At 39.0% G+C, this 17268-nt stretch overlaps 1 protein-coding gene across 4 annotated transcripts in view; it reads left to right on the top strand.

Moving 5' to 3' along the window:
• Window positions 1-17268, top strand: part of LOC126354374 (tudor domain-containing 6-like) — a 195681-nt gene that overhangs the window by 37143 nt on the left and 141270 nt on the right. For 2 of the 4 annotated variants that reach the window (XM_050003965.1, XM_050003966.1), the window contains exons 2-3: window positions 1556-1640; window positions 6373-6432. In XM_050003965.1, the coding sequence (XP_049859922.1) occupies window positions 1556-1640; window positions 6373-6432 (145 nt within the window). The remainder of the gene's footprint in view (window positions 1-1555; window positions 1641-6372; window positions 6433-17268) is intronic. The other 2 variants (XM_050003968.1, XM_050003967.1) reach the window with 1 other exon arrangement.

The raw sequence follows: 17268 nt of genomic DNA on the forward strand, positions 1-17268 counted from the left end.
GAAGCAAAGTAACTTTTGTGTTTTTCAGAGATGGTGGAGATTATACATATAGTGTAGAAAGCAGCATTCAGTTTCTGCACGAGATCTTGAATATCAAGATAGTTGATTTCACTGATTGTTTGACTACTTGCAGATAATAGCGTTTTGCTTTTGCTTTTACAATAGTTCTACATCAGAAACTGTACACATTGCATTTTGTTGCAGTTAAGTGTTCAGTTAGTGCAGTTAAGTGTTAATCAGTTATCTGTGAGCAATCCCAGATGAAGTCTGCCAACCAGTTATGTCATACGATCATCTCATTTCATTAGCTGTATCATTTATATTATGTTCCATGTTACAATAACATTTGTCATTTGCAAAGAGGGAAATTTTTGAGCTGGCTGTCACATTTACTGTTAGATGAAAGATATATATCAAGAAAAGAAATGGATCCTGGTCTGAATCCTGTGACAACTTCCACTTTACATGATCACGGTCGGAGTCAAACCTCATTGTTATTTGTTGACATTTGAGGACCAACCTCCTATGACCCATTTTCCAGGTGGATTGTGACTCGTTGTTGAGTGTTTTCCCTAATAACATAAGGGAATATTGGGATGGTTCTTTCAAAAAGACATGCCCAATTTGCACTTGAACTAAGTCTGTAATGACCTCTGTTTCAAAGATACGGTAAACCCTAATTCTTCCTTCTAATTGGTACAGTGGGCACATTCCAAAGTACCAGTACCTGCTTGCTGCTGCATATGCTTTCACACATGTTATTGTAGTCATAACGTGGCTTCTGTGAGCTAAAATGTCATAGTAAGGCAAACCCATTTCCGGGAGACTGATTATTCTCTTGTAACTATTATGCTCTTTGATACTAATAACTTCTTTCACTTGATTTCACTTTTCCATTATTTTTCACAATCTTCAGTAGCTGACCTACTGACCTACTACTAATCATTGTCTCATTCTACTAGTGCTTTCTTAGTTACATTTATACCTTTCCTCCATAATATTTCATCATTAGCTACCCCCTTCTCCTCCCCAATTTTTTGTGTTCCAGTGGCTTAAAAGGTAAGGTACTCTATTGGGTCATAACATTGATTGTTTTTCCATTATTTGAAACAACACATTTACATTACTCATTGGCATTATGTTTGCGAATGTCAAAATCATATCAGCCTTGGAGTCAGTCAACATAAACCTTGCACATTGCAGTTGCTTTCCTTATATTAAATCTGTTTGACTAGCACAGGACCCTAAATTTAAATGACTACATTATTTGTGTGTTCAGCCTAACCTTTGAAAATAAAATTTGCTCACTCCATGCACATAATCTGGATAAATGTGCCAAATAAATCCAGTAATAGTGCAGCCAGTTTGGCAAAATGTTGTTTACTGACTGGCACATTATATTGCATGGAAACTGAATGGCAAATGTGGACTTTTCAAAAGATAGATGCTGCAAGTTTCACACACTATGAACAATAATAATATACTGAAGTGTGATTATTTTGCTGTCATTTTGAAATGTTATAAAATAAGATTGAAAGAAATTTTAATTGTCCAGATTGGCAGGAGAGTACTTCAGTTGGCACTGCTTATGGTGATAGTGCTTCGGGGAGTACCCAAAGAGAACAGTACGGTGGTAAAGGGTGAGTATGCAACAGTTTTATTACAAAATTATCATGCATAATTTAAAAAAAGATATTGTAGTATCACTTTAATTAAAATTGGGAAGAGAGATTTTCTTTTCATGGGGCAGTAATAGGAACAAAACTACAATTAAATCAATACTATTAGCCGCTGACAGATGTTGATACACATCAACGGGGACGGTTGAAAATGTGTGCCCCAACTGGGACTCGAACCCGGGATCTCCTGCTTAGATGGCAGACGCTCTATCCATCTGAGCCACAGAGGGCACAGAGGATAGTGCGACTGCAGGGACTTACCGTCGGCACGTTCCCCGTGAGACACATATTCACAACTTATAGTCCGCACACTACATTCGTAGTGCCCCTGTCATTATACCCGTTACTCATGGCAGTCAATCCACGTAAGAGTTCAGGCAGTTCGTGTGCATCCGCACTGAAAGAGGTTGTCAGCCGAGAGAGCTGCACGGTCACCAATGGCACCAAGTTGAGAATGTGAGTCTCACGGGGAGTGTGCCGGTGATAAATCCCTGCAGTTGCACTATCCCCTGTGCCCTTGGTAGCTCATATGGATAGAGCATCTGCCATGTACGCAGGAGATCCTGGGTTCGAGTCCCGGTCGGGGCACACGTTTTCAGACGTCCCTGTTGATGTATATCAATGCCTTTTAGTGGCTAATGGTATTGATTTAATTGTAATTTCATTCTAGAGAACTGCATGGTCACCAGTGGCATCTGTTCTTTCGTACATGTCCGAAAGAACGGATGCCATCTTTATGTAGTATTAGGAATGATTGAATCAAATTTGAAATGATGTTGTTTGCCAATTGTCTTGCATATTGAATGAAATTTTACAGTCTAAGGCTCCCACCCGGTCACTCATTGACCAGTCTGGTGTGGCAGTTGAAGGTAACAAAATGAAAGCTGACATTTTAAGTTACGCATTTAAGAAACCATTCATGCAGAAGAATCGTACAAGCGTAACGTTGTTTGACCATGTCCCCTGTACGGGAAATAGTAGTTAGCATTCCTAGCGTAGAGAAACAACTGAAAGGGTTGAAAACAAATAAGTCGCCAGGTCCCGATGGAATCCCAATTCAGTTGTAAAAAAAATACTCTACGGCATTGGCCCCTTACTTAGCTTGCATTCATCATGAGTCTTTCATCCAGCACAAAGTCTCAAGTGGCTGAAAAAAGCACAGGTTCCTCTGTATATAAGAAGGGTAATAGAACAGACCTGCAAAATTGCAAACAAGTATCCTTAACATCAGTTTGCTGCAGAATTTTAGAATATATTCCAAGTTTGAGTATATAATAAATGTCCTAGAGACCAATAAGCTTATATGTCCATGGATCAGCACTTGTTTAGAAAGAATCGCTAGTGTCAAACTTGGGTTGCCCTTTTCTCGTTTGATATGCTGCGAACTATGAATGAACAGCAACAGGCAGATTCCAGTTTTTTTTTATAGACTTCCAGAAAGTCTTTGGCAAGGTGCTTCACCACAGATTGTTAATGAAGGTGTGAGCATGTGGAATAGGTTCCCAGGTATGTGAGTGATTTGAAGAGTTCTTTAGTAACAGAACTCAGCACATTCTCTTCGATAGTGAGGGTTCATGAGAGACAAGGGTGCTGTCAGGAGTGCCCCATGGAAGTGTGATAGGGCCATTCTTATTCTCTGTTCACAAATGATCTTATAGACAGGGTGAACTGCATTCTGCGCTCTTTTTTTTTTTTTTTTTTTTTTTTTGATGCTGTGGTGTACAGAAGGTGTCAAAGATGATTGACTGTAGGATGATACAAGATGACTTAGACAAAATTTCTAGTTGGTGTGGCAAATGGGAGCTGTCTGTAAATGTAGAAAAATGTAATTTAATGCAGAAGAATTGGCAAAACAAACCTGTAATGTTCAGATACAGTGTTCATAGAGTCCTGCTTACGCAGTCATATCATTTAAATATCTTGGTGTTATGTAGTATGTAATAGAATGAGTATTTGATGATTGTGGGAGGGAAGGCAAATGTTCAACGTGGCTTTATTGGGAGATCTTTAGGAAAGTATGGTTTACCTGTTAAGGAGATCGCATGTAGGATGCTAGTGAGACCTGTTCTTGAATACTGCTCGAGTGTTTGGGATCTGTACCATGTCGGGTTAAAGGAAGACATTAAAGCAGTTCAGAAGTGGACTGCTAAATTTGTTGCTGGTGGGTCTGAACAACATGCAAGTGTTAAGAGAGATGATTCGAGAACTCAAATGGGAATCTCTGGAGAGAAGGCAATGCTCTTTTTGAGGAACACTATTGAGAAAAATTTAGAGAACTGACAGTTAAAGCTTATGGCAGAACGATCATACTATCGTCAACATATATTTCGCATAAAGACCACTAAGATAAGATTAAAGAAATTAGGGCTCATATTGAGGTATATGGATACTTGCTTTTCCCTTGCTCTACCTGAGAGAGGAACAGGAAGGGAAATGACTAGTGGTGGTACAGGGTACCCTCCACCTCCCATCATACAGTGTCTTGCAGAGTATCAATGTAGATGTAGATGGTTAGTTTGTAGCTTGGTGGATAAATGTTGACATAAAAGGTTTACATTGTACCTCTTTGGATGTTTCTGGTGACACTTGTATGCATAAAAAATGTTCTGTTAACTCTGATGCAGATTCTGTGTTAAAATATAGGTTCACCACATGACAGACTAGTTGAGTTACATAACAGATAAGAGAAATTTATAAATTAGAGCGCGCACAATCAGTCTTCTCTCCCCCCCCCCCCCCCCCCCCCCACCCCCCCCCATCCCACCCCAGGCAGAAGTTGATCTCTAGGAAAACAATCAATCTTACGAATCACATATGGTTGTTCGTATTACAGGAGAACTATAGCTTTGTAGAAAGGGTTTTTATAAATCTCAGAGTGATATTTCAACTCAAAAAATGCGGGAGCAGCTCATTCAGTATTGATAATAATGGAGCATCTTTTAGTTAGTATTTTAGAAGGAAACCTTGGTCATGTTTTTGTTGTAATAACTCTTAACTTGGGGTCTCTTCCCAACCTGTCACTTCACTGCCACATTAGACTATGGCCTTCATGTATGGGATTACATTGAGCCAGATCAGTACCTGTATCTTCCAGTCTGCTGCATCCACCGATTGTTGCCATGTACTCGTGCCACTTGTCACCTAGCAGAGTATCGCATCCTTCTGCAGATGTTATTACCTAGAATTGTTTCTGACTTTACAACCTATTATACAAGAAATTTTATTTACTCTGTCTTTAACTAAAGGGGCTACTTCACATGTATGACACAGTGAGCTTCAGCTTCTAGTCAACCACTCTGACATGGCATGCATTATTGAACAGTCCTCTTACATTTGGGGGTCTTACATTTTATCCTTCTACACACTCATCCTCAACAAAATTGTACGTTTGAGCTAGGTTCTGAATGCTTGTGTTCGTGAATGCTATTAGAGTCCGAAGTTTATCATGGAGTGTTCTAGCCATATTTTGTGATTATTAAAAGGTTTTGAAATCTGAATGAAGGCAAATGTAGTCCACTGAATTCTACAAAATTCATTAGCTTCACAACTAAATTAGTAGTACCAATAATATGATTGGTACATTGTTCATCAGCAACATGAAACAAAATTGTCTGAAAACCATCAAAAAATTTAACACCAACACTGAAGTTTTTGATGTGTTGACCAGATCTCACAGAGAATACAGATACTCCACAGTGATTTTGTGCTTGTTTTACAAAATAGTGTAAGGTTGGGTGCTTGTCCTTCGCTTCCTTTAAGGAAAATTGCTTAAGCTGTGGATAAATGATGGAATGTTAGGTGCAGTGCTAACTGGTTGCAGCGACAAACTTAATGAAATTTTGTTCATGTCACTTTGTGTGCTGGAATACTTATCTTCTAGTTAGCCTTTGTAGGTGGATTCCAAACTGGTTCCCAGATCTTAATTTATCAGATACAGGTAATGAAAGTAATTATCAAATTGTAAAATTACAAGGAGGCAGATTGACCCGTAGTTACTATCAGCAGTCAGAATTTTTAGCACTACTGTTAGATGCAAGTTAAAGAAAAACAGTTGTTGTAGCTTTCCTCTCGGGTAGGGAGAGAGAGATGGATTGGGAAAGCTTAGAAGGAAGAGACAGATCTCTCACACATTTGAGAGGAACCCACCTGTTGAAAAAATAATTTTTTAGTTTTCCCAGTTTTCTTTTTGATTCATCAACAGATTGTATACTTAAAACTGATGGCTATGCAAGGTTTCACAGTATTAAGTTCTGTTAAAACATCTCCATATTGAAACATCTTTTATTTCTTCAACTGATGCTTTTGAAATGAGCACTTTCTGAAATTCATTTTGTGCACTAAGAATAAGAAAACAGACAACCTTTGAGACAACATAATTCTAGTGTACTATTGGCTGTGGTATGAATCCCAGTCCAGCTGTTCTGTTTTTATTTTTTTATTTTCTTCAGTGACATCGCTCTCTCTCTCTCTCTCTCACTCACTCACTCACTCACTCACTCACTCACTTTGAAACAGATTCCAAGTACGAGCCAGTCTTGACACAGAGAGAAAAGATTTTTTTGTAAACTGTGTGAAACTAGAGTGAAAGCAGTTTATACTAAATAACGGTTGTTAAAATTATCATTTGCATGAATTTAGAGCACAAAATAATTTTATTATGTTATGTACATTGTCAGTCTTCTTTCCAGTATAGATCGAAGAAAAGGAACAAAGCAGGCCAACCATCTGACACAGCACCTTACAATAGGCAACGGTAAACTCTCATTTATTTGTGCTGCTACAGCTTCTATGTTTTCATGTTGCTTACAAAGCAAAAAGTTCGAAGCTTTGCTGGTGTGGGCTTTTGTGTGTGTCACTAATTTGCTTTCACATCAAAATAATTAAAAATCTGCAGCAGAAATTACGGATTCATCTAGCAGCTTATACTGAGAATTTGAATAAAGATGACTTAACTGTAAATGACAATACGTTTAACAAGTCTGTCTATGTGGCCATTCACCACAACAAGCACAGGAATACTTGTTTTGTAAATAAAACCACCTTTGCTTGCTGCAAATTAATTTATTTTTTCCCACATGTTTTGCCTTTTTCTTAGCCTAAGGTATCTCCAGTGGGATCTAGAGTGATACAGTTCTTTATTTTTAGATTGTCAGATAGTCCACGTCTCACGTTTTTATGTAAATAAATAACTACAGATCGTTTGTTGGCATCTGTGTTTACTCTCATCTGGTCTGGAGGTCGCACCACCACTTTGTTTCCAAAACATAAGGGAATCGCCTGTGAAGTGAAAAAATAACCAAAATAAAGGCAATATATTTTTAAAGTTCAGATATGTGTAATCAAAAATCTTCTTCTAGGCAATAGGTAACACTCAGTACTGTGTTGCTGTACCAGTACAGCATAACATTACTAGATACTCTTTGGCATTTAGAGCAGAAGATGGTTGAAACATTGCTGGTCAAGTCTGTTCCACTCTTCAGTCGCGACCCGCTTTAGGTCATCAGGTTACTGCACTGACAAACTGTTGATTTCAACAAGGTTCATGTCAGCAGATAAGATTACGCCTCCGCCCCCTAGAGAAAGCTGTTCACAATGTGTGCGGGGTGTACTTGTGCATCATCGTCGTTTAAGGTGAACCCATCACTGACACATTGAATGTAGGACTGGCCAGTAGTCTGGAGCCTCATTTCCTTATACTGCTTAGCCCTCAAATTGCCCCTGATAATGATGATCATCAGCTAATGTTGACCTCAGAAAACCACTTAGAAGTGGTTCCATGTACCTCATGCCAGTGAGGATACCCATGTCAAAGTCTGTAAGATGATGATAAGCCACACATGCATGTCCTCTGGGCATGCTGTTTTGCATTCTCCATCTGAAAAGGTGCAGTGATGTTATGTCCACCCAATGGGCATCAGGTACATCAGGTACTCACACCATCCTTTCTGTAGGAATGGCTTTTTGACAAAAAAAAAAAAAAAAAAAAAAAAGCTTGCATAAGGACGAAATGTATCCCAAAGGTATCAGCTTGGTAGTGATCATTTAAGATGTTCATGGTGCAACACTTTCCATTTTGTCAGTGCATGTTAGTTACTCTTGATTTATTTTATGTGTAATACAATGAATGTAAATGTGATAGTAATTCCATTAAAAAAAAGTTCTCACCATACATAATTATTCATTAAAGTCTCTTCTATTGACACTTAGTAACATGTATTTTTGTTATCAGCAGTCAGTCCGTACATTTTAGAAACTAAACTTTTACTGGTAACTTTCGTGTCTTTAGCTGTTAAATTATCAGTATAATATAATGTGTGGGTTCAGAAACAACTATTATCAAAATTGTTAATTTTATCTCAGTCCTTACATTTAACACTTTCATGGGTCGTGGAAGATATGCTTACATGTGACTATAGTTTTTTACATCATTTATGTAAATATAATTTGTCACTTCTGTAGGCTCCTGGCATCTAGTGGTAGTATGCTGTTTGTTATGAAATATAGCTTTTTAGGAGCCTAGGAAGTGTACATCCCAACAAATTACGTTGTTTGAAATGCCACAGGGAAGTATGATTACCACCACAGCAGTGTCTTCATGAGACACAGAAAGTTTACTTGCCACAAAATTAAAGTTTTTTTAGCTTTTTTGAAGCATATTTATCAACAACTTAGTGCTTTTACAAAGGTTTTGAGAATGTGTGTAATGATCTCTGATTGACCGTGATGCTGTGCCAGGTGTATAAAAATTTCTACAACAATTGCTTTCTGTTTGTTGTGGGATCATTATTGTCAGTTCTGAAGTCAGAACTCTTTGCTTCTCTTCTATAGTGCATATTATTGTGACTTGTATCAGCTGAGTTTGTTATTGTGTAGTAAACAAAGTTTCTGGGTTTGTTGTCACATTATGGTAAGTAAAATAAAACCATACAATGCTTAAAGTTTAATGGCTTAAAAGAGGTAAAGTGGGGAAATCCACTTACCACTATACATTAACAGTCACGAAAGGGCCATGGGAGATTCACATACCACCATTTTTTTTATCTTAAATAACAAAAAATATTTAAAAATGTTAGTTGACATAATTCTAACACAATGCAAAAAAAAGTTAACTTCGTTGAGTTGCTGCAAAAAGAGGCACCAGTGAAAGGGTTAACTTGGATGTAGTGCAGTTTTTTGTTATTTTAATTTAATAAGAACCCCGATGTACCACTACACATGTTTTGTGTACCTTGCTCTTTCCAATTTTATTCCTGTGTTGCCAGTGATGTCACTAGAGCAGCATGATTTTCATATGCTGAGACCGATACAACTTCATTTTGGAGGAGAACATGAACATGGCTTCAGATATGTTTCCTTCCATGCCACTGTCAGTTGAAATGTTAGCTGTCACAGAAGAGCTCTGACATGTGTTCCATATCAGATTTTGCAGACCTTATGTGGATATTATTGACTATTCCTTGAAATACTAAAACTGTATGTATTAAATATGAAAGAATGGGATTGTAATCTATGGGTAGCTGTTATTGGAAACTTTAGTTTAATTTTATATAAGAATGCTTTTCCTCAGTAGTTCATTACACAATGTAGCAGTTGCATGCTCTTGACATTTATGGTTTTAAATTGGGTTTTTAAAGTGTGTGTGGCTTTAGTGGGAAATGCTGATTTAAATTTATTATATATTGTGTTTTCAATGAAGTTTTCTGAGAAACATCAAATTTATTTATTACTTCTTGGCCTTAGTTCATCCCTATACACTTTTCTTCCCTACAAAATTTTAGTTTGTTATGCCTTGATATCAAAATGTAATCTCACTTGAAATTATTCAGCAAGCTCACACACAATTCGACTGTTAAACTCAAAGAAGCACCTGTATTCCATTGTTCTCAACTGTCCCCATCAGTACCTCAGTGTTCTAGCCGGTCTCTTTCTCTGTACCCAGACTTACTAGATTCTTTTGATGAATACTCCAAAAACATTTAAAAAATAGTCTAATACCAAAATCAGTGTCCAGCAACAGTATCCAAGCAAACATATCATGTTGCTGTAACTACTATGACCATTAGCGCTATACCTACTTACGCATGTCACTTTTGCTGGAATATGTTGCCCACTATCAAACAACTTGAAAAAACATTTGTACAGGTTCTCAAAAGCCAAACTTTAAAGGCCGTACACTCGTGTCTTACAAGTGGAGAGCACAGTACAGGGCTTCCCAGTTTGGTTCAGACTGTGTTGGTAGTTAAGAAGGTAGATATCCCTATCAAATTCTTAGAATATCTCATCTGAGTGGGCTACGGGAAAAGGTGTAAAGATCTCGAAAGATTTTTGAGTAAACTGTGAGGGATTTTTGAGCAACAAATGTCAAATAAGCACAGTGGTCAAGAGAACAGACTGGGAATTCACCGGTTCTGTTTTGATTCCTGCTGCTACTCTTTTTATTTATTTGCTTATTTATCTTTTCCTTCCTCAGATTGTTGAACTGTCAGTTACAAAATTTAATGTATTCAGTTTGGTTATGATTACTTCAATTTAATTAATTTATATTTTTAAACAGTTAATTTATGTAATTTTGTGAAGCTGTGAATGACAGTCAAAGTTCCAAAAATTGTAGCAATTAATTTTGCGCTTTTAATGTAGTGTTGGAAGTCACATTGCATTTATTGAGTGATAATCATCAAAGAAACATTTAAAAAATAAGTAACGTCCACACTGTGTACATTTTACGGAATCATTTCATGAGCAAGAACATTTTACCGAAATATACTTCACTGAAAAGCATACTTCTTTCAAGTTTTTAAAGGGAAGTCTTCAGTCTGTCAGTTTTGATGCATACGAAGCATACCGAATCATTGGAGTGAAAACAGGAGCACTGAATTGGTTCTGCATGGTCAAATTTATTTTAATTGCTTCTTCTCTTGGTGATTCTTACTGTCAATGTAGCTATTTGGGAGCACTTAGTAGTATTTTAATTAGATTTTTGACTAGACAGTAGAAATGATCACAGGGTTGAGCAAGAGGATTACATTTGGGTGGAATGATGTCCATAGCACAAGTTACTTTGCCTTCCTCATTGCTGAATGTCTCATCATACAATGTCAGATCTGCTTGACCGTACCATGAATCCACCAACAGAAGGAATTTCCTGTTAGCAACATAACGTGTTAATGCTGTTTTCAGAATTTTTGCGTAAGACTCTGTTAGTTTTCCTCACTTGGAGCAAGTAATAATGCTTCTTATTTTTCTTGTAATATTTTGACAGTACTGGCAACTAAAGGACCAAATTTGTCTGCAGGATCTTGCATACATAAAAATACGGTGTATTAACAGTTTCCCCGAAGTGGTTAAGCTGTACTGTGCTATATAAGAGTGGATGTTTTTTGGAAGATTGAGTTTTTCACCAAAGTGGTTATTTGCATCATTGTAATCCAGTGTCCTGTTACACACTGATGCATATTAGCATCCAGTCTGGTCATTGTTAATTACGTATGTAGGCAACACACATAATGTCAAATTTTGACCAAATCTATACTGGACAGGTGATTACATTTAAAGTGCAGCTACTCGTGGAGGTCCAGTGTGGGCTGTAATTACTGTACAGCAGCGAAACTTGGTAAATATTCTAATGCAGAACCGATTTATATCATTAAAAAAAAAAATTGTTCCATTTTTGGCCACCAGATGCAAATTTTGTGCTGTACAGAATCTTGTCGACATTTCTGGTGCTTGTATTGAAGAAACTGCACAAGTGGCAGTTAATAATAAAAACATTTTGCCTTTCTCAATTGTTTGACCTTTTCTGACTGAATCCCATTCTTAATCCATTACATATGGAAACATTTATGTGTCTCTCTTGCATTTACAGAGTGAGATTTGTACCCTTTGGCCAAATTTGGAACAATTTTTTTTCCCACATAAATCGATTCCCCATTAATGCATTAGAATATCTATCAAGTTTTGCTGCCATATGATAATTACAGCATACACTGTACCTCAGTGAGCAACTGTACTTCAATTACAATCACCCTATCGTTATAATCGAGATTTGAAGTTTGACATTATATGTGTGGTCTGTGTACATAACTTCTCTGCTGCTTGCACCATTCCATCCAAAGTTGCAACGTCATTTTTGTTGATGACATTGGTGAATTTTTGCTGTCTTACTGAATGTTAACATTTGAAACTTTTTTCCCAGGAATCACTAGCAGCAAACTGAAAATTTTCGGACATATATGGAAATGTGACTGCCATTGCCCATTTGTGGTATTCTTGTCATCACTTGTTCATAATAGCCGTGTACATACTGAAATCTTCCCCATGTGTTGGAGTTAATGACTGCAATTTTGTCATTTCTAATGATATCTTTTTGTACCTTTTTTCTGCAAATTTTAAGTGGTCCTCCCCCCCCCCCCCCCCTTCTTGTGCCATCCAAGATTGGGAATCATGATTTTCATGATAGGTACTTCCAACAAAATTGATGACTTTCTTATCAGTCAAGGACACCTGTGTATGAGAGGATATTTGTTAGAATCATAATTGTCATCATTCATGTCTCTACCTTAAGAAGGAACTTATTACAAATAAAATAGGACTGGATAGATAGATAGATAGATAGAGAGAGAGAGAGAGAGATAGAGAGAGAGAGCATACCTCCTCATAAAGATTTTCTTCGTTGGGTTAGATGTATAATACCAAATTTTGTCATTCATAATTTCAAAAACCTGTTCTGTGCTTGCTTGTCCGATAGGTATTGCTACAGGACTCCCAGACTAAAGAGGATTGTCAGTAATTGTGCCTTTTTGTAAATTGAAAAAGCATAATGAAGAGCAATGGTGTTTTTTAAGCTTCCTCAAAAGGTGATAGTTTTGATGCGTCACCAATCTGTTAGAAAACTCTTCTAGGGTTTTCATTTTCCTGTAAAATAATAAGTTTTTATAGAAAATCAGTGCAGACATCCCGGTGAGCACTGTTTGCAACTTTAGAGACTGTTACAAAATATCAGAAGACAGTTGAAATCACAAATCAGGAATGTATCATCTAAAACAATTCCTTTTTAAATATGTGGTAACGAATTTAATTCTAACTAAATTGAATACAATTAATTTTTCTTATGTAAATTGATCTGCATTGATATATTTAAATTTTGTAGTTAATAGTTTAACATTGTGAGGAATCAAATAAAATGGGGGGAAAAGTACAGTGGCAGCGGGAATTGAACTGGAGCTGGCAAATTGCTTGACTATTGCGCCTTACCACTTATTTGACAATTTTTGCTCAAAATTCCCTCATAGTATACTCCAAAATCTTTGGTACATCTTTTACCTTGCCTTATGACCTACTCAGGCACCTTATAACCCACTCGGGCGAGATATTCTGGGAACCATCTATGTGCAGTTTGAGTCAAATCAGTTACCCCTGTTCTGCACCCACCCTTGTTAGACAAAACAAGAATTACATTCTAACAGTGTTTTACTAGGTGAGCTCCAGTTCAGTGCATAGTCTAAAAGTATCCTTTGGTGGCATCACCCCTAAGGGTAGCAATGAAATATTGTCTGTTAACTAGTGAGAGCTCCAGCTGTAAACAGTCCATTATGTGTAGATAATGAATTATGAATTAATATGCAGCATTTTATACAAGATGAAGTATTGGAGCTGCCTAACTGTTCTGTGTATGTGTAAAGTTTTCGTTTTGTAACAATTATCATAAGGTACTAATCTGGTATCATAGCACCATGTACTGGACCAAACACAATGGTATATACACTAAAATGATATTTAAATTTGCAATCTTTTGGAGCCGGTGGCTCCTTCTTCTGGCAGAAAGGTTGAAGGAAAAGGAAGAAGGGTGAAGAACTAGGACTAATGAAGGTCAGAAAATGGGGAGAGTTCGGAAAAGTCACCCAGAATTCTGGGTCAGGGCAGATTTACTGGATTGGATGAGAAGGAAATGTCTCCAGTCTCATATACGGAAGTGCCAAAGAAATTGGTATAGGCATGCCTATTCAAATACAGAGATATATAAACAGGCAGAATACAGTACTGTGGCTGGCAGTGCCTATATAAGACAACAAGTGTCTGGCACAGATGTTAGATGGGTTACTACTGCTACAATGGCAGCTTGTCAAGATTTAAGTGAGGCTGAAAGTGACGTTATAGTCGGCACACAAGCGATGGGACACACCATTCCCGAGGTAGTGATGAAGTGGGGATTTACCCGTACGACCATTGCACGAGTGTACCGTGAATATCAGGAATCCAGTAAATCATCAAATCTCTGACATCACTGTGGCTAGAAAAAGATCCTGTAAGAACGGGACCAGTGACGACTGAACGGAATCGTTCAACCTGACAAAAGTGCAACACTTCCACGAATTGCTGCAGATTTCAGTGCTGGGCCATCAACAACTGTCGGCATGTGAACCACTCAATGAAACATCGATATGGGCTACGGGAGCTGAAGGCCCACTTGTGTACCTTTGATGACTGCACAACACAAAGCTTTCCACCTCACCTGTGTCTGTCAACACCGACATTGGACTGTTGGTAACTGGAAGTATGTTGCCTGGTCAAACAAGTCTCCATTCAAATTGTATCGAGCAGACGGGCGTGTTCGAGTATGGAGACAACCTCATGAATACATGGACCCTGCATGTGTCAGCAGAGGACTGTTAAAGCTCTGTAACAGTGTGGGGCATGTGCAGTTACTTATGTGGGACTGTTGATACATCTAGAAATGAGTCTAACAGGTGACACATATGTAAGCATCCTATCTGATTTTATGAAAAGAGAGGAAAATCATGGAATGTAAGACCCTGGACCGACTGACTTACACTGAGACTAAGAGGAAATTTGAATGCCTATATCCTGTGGCTATGACCTCCTCTTACACCACCACTACAAGAACAGTTGTCGCCCCATCAGTTCCTCGCATTCCAGTCACCTCTCTGAGCCAGAAGACTGCACCTTGAGGGTGGGGGGCACTTTCCACCCTGTTGCTCCCACACCACCTACTTTTGGAGTAACAAGCAACATCCTCCCAATCCCCTACCATTGGGGATATCAGTCCCCACTCCTGAGTCTGAGATGCGTAAGTCTTCTTCGGCTCCTCTCCCTAGAAAGGGGTCCCTTGGGTCATTCCCTTCCCAGGTTGCTGCTAGTGGGAAAGATGACACCCGCCATTGGCTGAAGAGCCCTAAAGCGGCTATTTGTAGGGCTTCACTTCTCACCCACAGTCCAATGTGACTGAATCAGTAAGGTCCTCCCAGCCCGGGGAACCCAAGGAGCAGCGAGAGAAATCCAAAACGAAGGTCTCAAAGAGCAAGGGAATTGTGGCAAGACCAAGGTAATTGTGTTGGCACCCATACCATCCCTAACTACAAGCTCTGCACCTGCAGATGAGGTGGAGATTCTGGTGTCTGCTGAGGACCTAGATCTCGCCGGACCGTCAGGCACAATGGATATAAACTGCTCAGGCAAAAAGGTGGTAGCAGCAGGTGGCCCTGAGGTGTAAACTGCCTTATTGAATGTTTCATGCCTTCCCATTCTCACGATGACGTCATCCTCCAGTGGAATTGCGGCAGTTTTTTCCACCACCTGCCTGAGCTATGGCAACTGTTAAGCTTTACGCCTGTTTCTGCATTGCCATCTAGAAAACCTGGTTCCCGGCTATGCAGACCACTGCCCTCTGCAGCTATAAGCGATACTACAGGAACTGTAGTGACTATAATCGAGTGTCAGGTGGAGTTTGCGTTTATGTCCTGAATTCAGTGTGTAGTGAAGCTGTGCCCCTTCAAACCCCTCTTGAAGCTGTGGTGTCAGAATAAGGACATCACAGGACATAACTGTCGATAATGTATGGTGCAATATCCCTGAATGTATTAACTGCATTGATTGGTCAACTCCCTAAACGTTTCCTACTTTTGGGAGATTTTAACGGTCATAACCCCTTGTAGGGTGCCACCGGGCTCACTGGCCGAAACAGAGATGTCAAAACTTTACTGTCTCCGTTCTACCTCTGCCTCTTAAATTCTGAGGCCGCCATACATTTCAGTGTTTCTCATGGTAGTTACTCGGCCATTGATTTATCAATTTGCAGCCCAGGACCTCTCCCATTTATCCATTGGAAAGCACATGACGACCTGTGTGGTAGTGACTACTTATCCATCTTCCTGTCATTGCCCTGGCGTCAGGCCCACAGACGCCTGCCAAGATGTGCTTTAAACAAAGCAGACTGGGAAACTTTCATCCCTGCTGTCACTATTGAATCTTCCCCACACGGAAACATCGATGTGATGGTGACTGCAACAATCATTTCTGTGGCTCACTCTTTAGGGTGCCCCCGGGGAAGGGCAGTTCCTAGGTGGTCACAGAAAATCGCTGAAGCAATTAACTGGTGTCGGTGAGCTCTATGATGGCATAAGTGGCCTGGAGCACTTCATAGCCTTTAAACGGCTCTGTGCCCGCGTTTCCCAACTTATCAAACAACGGAAGCAGGAGTATTGGAGAGATATGTCTCGACCATTGGGTGCCAAACGTCACCTTGCCAAATCTGGGCAAAGATCAAATGTGTTTTTGGTTATCAGACCCCAACAGGTGTTCCTGGTATTAACAGAAATGGCGTGTTACCTACTGATGCAAACGCGATTGCCGAGCACTTTGCTGAGCACTATGCTTGAACCTCTGTGTTGGAGAATTACCCTCCAGCCTTTTGCACTCTCAAACGATGGCTGGAAGGGAAAGTCCTTTCATTCAGTACACGCCACAGTGAATCGTATAACTGCCCTGCGACGGACTCTTCAGTTACCAGACTCGTTGCCATTCATTTTAGCTGACGATGCATCATCGGCTAATTTAGTGTTAACGTTTATACGTGACAGTGGGTTTTATCATTCTAGATAAGTTTTAGTGCATGTCCTTTGTTCCCTCCATTCTAATGCTTTTATGGTGGATGCTTTAGTGTATTGCAGAGTGGCTGGCTTTTCTGTGGTCAGCCAGCTGTTTTTACCCCTTCTACCTGTTTCTTGCTTCTCTCTGTGGTTTTCTTTTTCTGTTTTGTACATAGTGTTGGTTGTCCTTCTGTCATTCTTCTGGTTCTTCCTTTCTTCTGTTATTGTGCTATATGTCTCCTTTCTTTTCGGCTTTTCCCTGTGTAGTTATTTTACCAGGAACAAGGGACCGATGATGACCTCACAGTTTGAATTTCAAATGTATCTCATCATTCCTTAGTATACCACTTCTTTCCACTTTGATTCTTCCAGGTGGTTCTCTTACTCTTCAGTCTACTCTTCAACATTATGAATTGTGGTTGGAGTCTATATCTACTCCTGAGCATGCCTCACAGTCCAGTGTTTGATTTTAGAATCTCTGTCTCACTATGATATAATTGAGGTAGGATCTTCCTGTGTCTCCGGACCTCTTCTCTTGTGATTTTTCAGCAGGATATTCGTTGTTACTAGCTGAAATTTATTGCACATCTCATATTGTCTTTCTCTTCTCTCATTCGCACTGCTGAACCCATATTTCTTGCTACTCTATCTTCTATTCCTTTCCCTACTTCACCGTTTCAGTCACCCATGGTAATTTCCATTTTTCT

This window comes from Schistocerca gregaria, chromosome 3, assembly GCF_023897955.1.
Source record: "Schistocerca gregaria isolate iqSchGreg1 chromosome 3, iqSchGreg1.2, whole genome shotgun sequence".
Taxonomy (NCBI): Eukaryota; Metazoa; Arthropoda; class Insecta; order Orthoptera; family Acrididae; genus Schistocerca; species Schistocerca gregaria.